Source organism: Xiphophorus hellerii, chromosome 8 (assembly GCF_003331165.1).
Source record: "Xiphophorus hellerii strain 12219 chromosome 8, Xiphophorus_hellerii-4.1, whole genome shotgun sequence".
Classification (NCBI taxonomy): domain Eukaryota; kingdom Metazoa; phylum Chordata; class Actinopteri; order Cyprinodontiformes; family Poeciliidae; genus Xiphophorus; species Xiphophorus hellerii.
Window position 1 is genome coordinate 24,687,270 of NC_045679.1, and position 6,636 is coordinate 24,693,905.

At 41.8% G+C, this 6,636-nt stretch overlaps 1 protein-coding gene across 1 annotated transcript; it reads right to left on the reverse strand.

Moving 5' to 3' along the window:
- Window positions 1–218: 218 nt before the first annotated feature.
- Window positions 219–5,295, reverse strand: s100z (S100 calcium binding protein Z). The gene is made up of 3 exons (XM_032568960.1): window positions 5,164–5,295; window positions 4,899–5,067; window positions 219–887 (listed from the first exon to the last, which is right to left on the reverse strand). Exons 2-3 carry the CDS (start codon window positions 5,037–5,039, stop codon window positions 732–734), a joined length of 297 nt encoding a protein of 98 aa, XP_032424851.1. The 5' UTR covers window positions 5,040–5,067; window positions 5,164–5,295; the 3' UTR covers window positions 219–731.
- Between the last annotated feature and the right edge of the window lie 1,341 nt (window positions 5,296–6,636).

A 6,636-nucleotide genomic window follows, 5' to 3' on the forward strand; every position in this document is an offset into this window, starting at 1 on the left:
ATCCAAGTAAATATATTACATTTTTTATGTCGTCATGTTAAGCAAACGTAAATAAAATCAGTCTGACAAACTTAATTTGATCACATGTAACAACTTACATTTTTTTTGGGTGGGAGTTTCATTCTGTTTTTTCAGCGAATGGTAGAGATGATGCAGTAACTTTACTGACTAGACTTAATGGGAACACAGCAGGTTTCAAGAATAAATTGGAACTGAAGTCAAATCCATAGAGTTTTATTAGAAAAAAAAACAAACAAATAGCATCTGGAAAGAAACAAGCATCTAAACAAGAGCCGGAACATACAGCAGAAGGGAGCATTGCTAAACACGTGCACTTTTTCCATGACTCTAGCTTCGCCGCACAGAGGGGTTGGAGAACATTTCTCCTGGGAGCCGAGAGCTAAACTGACAGGGGAGAAAAATGTTTCCTGCCTAATGAACCATCAGGGAAAATATCAGATATTATACATTTGACATTTAAAGTTGAGGAAGAAGGAGAGCGTGTCGACTGGGGCATCTGTTGGGACACAATCAGGGGATACAGACAGGGTTTCAGATGACGACAATGTTTTCCAAGGGAAATGTCACAGAGCTAATTAGCAATAGCAACTACTCTTATTTCAAGCAGATAAAGGAGTCTTCAAAGAGTGCGGGCTTAATCGTACATGCATCACATATGAGACGCGAGTGATTAAATTGCAGATTTGAGGTTTACATTTGTTTCCAGGTGTCTATTTGGCATTCTTGTTCTGCTCTTGGAAGAAGTCGTTACAGGCCACGGTCAGGGCCGCCACCAACACAACGAACTCGTTGAAATCCACCTCGTTGTCTTTGTTGGTGTCCAGATCGTTCATGATTTTCTCCACCAGCATGGGATCTTTCTGAGACTGAACAAACACAAATAAGGACAAAAAAGTAAGGGAAAAAAAAAAAAACCTGATCAAATTTGCTCATGCTACTTAACGATTGGTACTGGAGAAAGAAAGCCATTAATATTGATCAGTCAGATTCCTTCTTTACCAATTAAAAAACCTTTAAGACCTTCAACGAGTTAGTCTTCATAAATTCAAGCCAAAATCATGTCAACACCACTAAAGTTTAGTATTTAATCTCAACAAGAGTTCATCTTTTTAACGGCTTGAGGCAGAAAGCTGTTTAGCAGTCTAGTGTAGGGATTCACCGATACCGATTCCAGCATCAAGTACCAGTCCAACGCCTGATACTAGGTGACTCATTTATCAGGGTATTGTCCCCATAATAGATAGCATCAGTCTGTGGACACATACTCTAACCCAGAAAGTAGCAGTAGCACAACATAACAATTTGGCAAAATGGGTAAAAAGAAGACCCTAAGTACTTTGAGCTCTTCTAGGCGTTTCCAAAGTACAGCAGGCACAGACATTATTCCAGCACCTCCAACACGGACAATTCCATCAAACGTTTAGGCTAGGTTTACGTAAGACGGCTGCCTGTGCTAATGCATCCACCTGTGCATCTGGACACACCAGAGATGTTCCTGGAATCATTGGGTGTTTTGGGTTTTTCAACATCATGATGTGTTTTTAAATATCATACATCATGTACCCCTGTCTGGGTGATCCATCCCCAGCTTGTGTCTAGATGACTGACTAGCTACATTGACTCTATGATTCTCCTCGCTTAAGCCACAACCATCTTGAGCCCCTCTGTGTTACTTCAGTGGGGCTACAGATGTCTCTCATCCTGCGTTCTCCCTCAATGCCAAGACTACTCAAGGCTCTGGCCAAAGGCAGAGCCGCTAAACCTCCTCATCCAGAATCAACTGGGAAGCACTTCTCTGTAGTTGTCATGCCAGGCCAGTATATGGCACTGTAATTTTAGCATGTCATCGTAATAATGAATGAATCAATGGTTGAATCATTATCAAAAATTGTGTTAAATTGAGCAGTCTAAGCAGCACATCACAGCAAAGCTCTATCCGCCATTGTTTTTGTTATCTGCCAGTTCGTGCTCAGAATAAACCCTACAGCCGTGCATCCTGCTCATGTATGTTTGACACCAGTGGAGTACTACACACAGAGGCGGTGTTATGGAAAAGTTTCACTCCGAGACCTAGCTTCAAAAGATGCTGGGATGAGAGACTTTGGTCACTGGTGTCATGTAAACGAGCAGCTACCTGATCGTAACAAATAGGTTACTGAAGAGCAGCTTCATCTGAACGGAAACTTCAAGGAGTTTGGAGGAAACTGCAACAGCTAGCTCTGTGGCCAACTCTGAAGCAGACAAAGAGGTCAATGGACAACCTGCGCACTGCGGAAATAATAAATGTGTTTACCCTGTACAATGCCGTCCATAAGAGTGAGCTTGATATCTTCTGAGTGTACTGAAGCTACAGTACAATAACATTAACCCATAAGGTATTGGCTACGCTACACGACGTCACTACGCCATAGTGGAATAAGCAGTGTTAGCCCGGTGTCCCTCGTCGATTTGACCTCAAGGTGGATAGTCGACAATTGTACTATGCAGAGTTTCCGGTATAAAAGGCGAGTCCAAGTGAATTTGATAGCTGTATTTCAGTGAAGTGTGTTGCATGGTTATTTGTTAAGTAGGAATGTAGCAAATGTCATTATGGAACAACCATTGGTTGCATTGAAAACGCAATTCTTTATATGTAAAGTGTAGTTCCACTAAAATTTGATTGAAAATAAAACTGTTTCAAATTAAGTGGATGAAATGTAATGGGTTTAAATAGGAATAATATTGATATGTAGTATCAGTATGTAGTCAAGTGTAGGTACTTTGTTTATAAAAAAGTGGCATCAGTGCCTCGATGGTACGGCTGTTGCCGTTGCCATTTTTGGTTGCCTGATGGTTTGAAGAGTCTCACTATCTTCTGCAGGGTTCTCTTGTCTTGCCATCTTGCCGCTTTGGTTTAATTACTGGAATTAAGGACTTGGTACAAATTTGTAATTTATGTCCACCAGGGAGCAGAGTGAAAATGCTGCCGAATGACCCCAGACACACACATTTCCTTTTTTAGCCTCCTGACCTCGGAGGCAGTCTCAACATTTCACCAAAGGTCCAGACTGACACTAAAGGCGATTCTTTAACGTTGGGGAAATGTCAAATTGTGCCTTACTCTCCTTTTTTTTTCATACAAAGTGTGTCAAAAAACATAAACCATGAGGGAAGAATGTCGCTGATGTAACAGTTTGTGGTAGAAGCGTGGAATGTGACTTTGCTGTAAGCCGCGTTTGATCGAGACAGTTTGAATTGTTAAAGTTAGTCGGCTCTAAACTAATTCATTTTGTGGTATGTCAGTTTGTAAATGTAGTTTTTATTAGGAAGACAAATTCAAAGAACAGTAACTGTATTTTTGTGAGCAGACATCAGGAATGATTTTCACTAGAATTTAACTGGAGATGCCAGTTTACTGTGTTGGTAAGCAAAGAGCAGTAAGGCTAACACCAGATGTGTAGCATATCACTAATTAATACGGTTTGGTCAAAGTTGTGAACTATACTGTCTTCCAAACTCAAAGACTCTGAGCTCGATCAGCAAAAATGAAAGAGGTTGATCATCGACAGATTTTCTCGTCCGATTATGGAGAAAACTATGAATCATTTTGACATTCGTGTTTGTCTCATTTTCTACCAGACATCTTTTAACATTTCTTAACTGAATGAAAATGATTTCTAAATATGTTCAGAGGTATGAAAATGTTTGACCAAGAAATTTTGTTGGCTCTTTTACTGGAGCCGGAAAACCAAGCCGCCGCTTCGGACCCCAAAACCACCAGGGTCCTCTTATCATTGCTGGAATGAATTGATCATTTTTTAATTTGTTTATTGGGAATGAGTGTACTACTACATTTGATTTCAAGGTTTCAGCCAGATTTTAAATAGTTTAATATTTCAATAAAACAATTTAAGTAAATTGGCAAGTTTGTTTTGAAAAACTGCTGTAAAGAATCGTCATTTTCTAATGGTTGTGCTAATATAGCTCCAGTCAGACGTTTCTAATTTAATTGTTCCTTTCTCAGTTTGTTCATAAACTGCGTCTTAGCAAATAACAACCAATCATTTGTGATTGCCCTTAAGCTCAACCAATCAAATTTGGCCACGTCTCCCAGACTTCAACAAGTCTGTACCGAGCTCTGTCAGCGGTGGGGAAGTTGGAGGATAACCTAACACCAAACATAAAACTAAAAACCCTAGAAGCACTTTAATCAGCAGCTGTACTGAACACATGGTAATCTATCAAGTCCTGCGTCTCACGGGGGGGTCAAACGTCTCTCTCGGCATAAGCTGACGGTGGACGTCCTGTCCCGGTTGCGTCTTTTTCTCAAGGGTGAGTGTGGCTCACAGGGCCGTGGTGACATCACGTCTATATTTGGAGTCGATATGGGGGCCACTCATGATGATGGTGACGCTGATTGTGATTTGTATGCACCTGAGGCTTCCCGTCCGCGTGGACGGAAGGAGAATGAGCGGCGGAGAGAAAGACGTCTGAAGGTGTCTGAGGTTTGAGGCGCTCGGTCGTTTCTGACTTCAATCATTGGGAATTGCAGGCTTTCCGCGCCGCTATCGCACAAACCCAGAGTCTGGACTTATCTTAAATGACCCTATTTGTCTCCCCCTCCCTGCCCTTTCACTCTGTCAACATGCGATGATGTAAGAGCGGCGGGTCCACTCTGACTGCAGGATAGCAATCGGTGAAAATCAATTTCCTCTCGCAAGGTCAAAATGATAAATTATCTGAAAAACAGCGTTGCTTAATTTTACGTCGCTTTCTCTGAAGTGCCAAATATCCTTAAGCAAGTTATAGCTGGGTATGTCTGCAACCTGAAGCAAGAGATTTGACCATAAAAATCGGGGGGAAACCACACTTGTGTCCGCAGCGTGGGTCTACTTTACCGTGAGGAAGTCTGAGAGCTCGCTGTGCAGCAGCTCCTTCAGCTCGCCCTTGTTGAGCTTGTGTTTATCGCCATCGTTCCCAGAGTAGTTGTAGAAAACCGTTATCAGCGCACCCATGGCACCCTCAAGCTGGCTCGGCATTCTGCTGGAAGATAACTCCTGTAGGCCCCTGGAAACAGAACAAACAGCAACAACAAAAAGGGACAAGCGATCAAAATAAGAAAGATAACTCGATCGCTCGCGAGTGAGAAGACGTTCCACCAACCTCGTCAGAATCCTGCTCAGATGTCGTGCTGCAGGTGACTTGCTCGGAAATGAGAAGGAGCCGGGCGGGCAATCCCCTGTCTTTGCGTAGATAATTAATTCCACAGGTGAGGAGCGTATGGTAACTGTCTATCTTTCCAGATTTAATCAGTGCGCTTAAGTGAAAAACAAAACATGCACCGGCGCAACCCAGGAGACCCCGTGGGAGTTGATCAAGGCCTGAGCCACACAGGGGCCTTCATACACACACACACACACACACACACCCACCCCCCCCCACACACACACACACACACACGTGTGCATCACTTGCTACATCCCAGACGTGACTCCTACACTTCTTCAATGGGAGGATAGGTTGAGACCTGTTTCTGCTGTCAGTGATGGGGTTCATTATGAATTTTCCACTCTCCTCGATTCATGTTTCTTGTCTTTTTCTATTCTAACAGTCTGATTATGTTGCTAGTTGAACTTATGTTGTATTTGTTATAGCCGCGCACAACTCCGTTTAAACCTGGACTTTGACTATGCCCCTGAGAAAAGATTGTGATGCTATATTTGTTATGTTTTTTCTACGGTGGCCCGACAGGTTCCAAACTTGCAACGAATGGCGAAACGTGTTGCCAACATGTGAATGATGCAAACACCAAATGACGCAAGCAAAAAAACAAAACATAAAGCAGAACTTGCCTGGTAACATAATGTACAGTGAGGAAAATAAGCATTTGAACACCCTGCGACTTTGCAAGTTCTCCCACATAGCACTCATGGAGGGGTCTGAAATTTCCATCTTAGGTGCATGTAAACAGAGAGAGACATCATCTAAAAAATATATAGAAATCCAGAAATCACAATGTATGATTTTCTTTGTCAATTTTGTCTCTGGTGTCTTTGGGCAGCCATGTTAGTAGTTACTGATTGTGTGTCTTTTATGCAGCTAACAACATCAAACAGCTGCTTCTAATTTTGAATAATAAGTGAAGGTGGACATGTTGGAGGCGGACCAGAACTATTGCTGATTGGCAGGTGTTCAAATACTTCTTTGCAGCAATAACACACAAATAAATTATTTTAAAAAATCATACATTGTGATTTCCGGATTTTTTTTTGTTTCGTTAAATGTTGTCTTTCACAGTGGACATGCACCTAAGATTAACATTTCACTGCAGACCAGAAGGAACACACACACACACACACACGTGCACACCCACCCCTACCAAGGGGACGCGTGTCCTATCCTGCCAAGAGGGGACTTCTGTTTTTAATTTGTTGAAAAAGCAAAAAGCAAAAATAAAATGTATATAGAAATAGGTCCAATACGAATATAAAAACCTGGTACACACACACACACACACAGACACACCAACACATTTACCAAGACAAATAAAAACACATCTTGACGATCATCAAGACTAAAGGGAAAGTATTCTATATAGACTATTAAGACAAAAGTGGAAGATGTGTTTTGTTACAT

Coding starts and splice junctions, on each gene's coding strand:
- s100z (XM_032568960.1), bottom strand. CDS start 5,039: ATGCCGAGCCAGCTTGAGGGTGCCATGGGTGCGCTGATAACGGTTTTC. Junction 888..4,898: donor AGCTCTCAGACTTCCTCACG/GTAAAGTAGACC, acceptor GTGTTTGTTCAG/TCTCAGAAAGATCCCATGCT.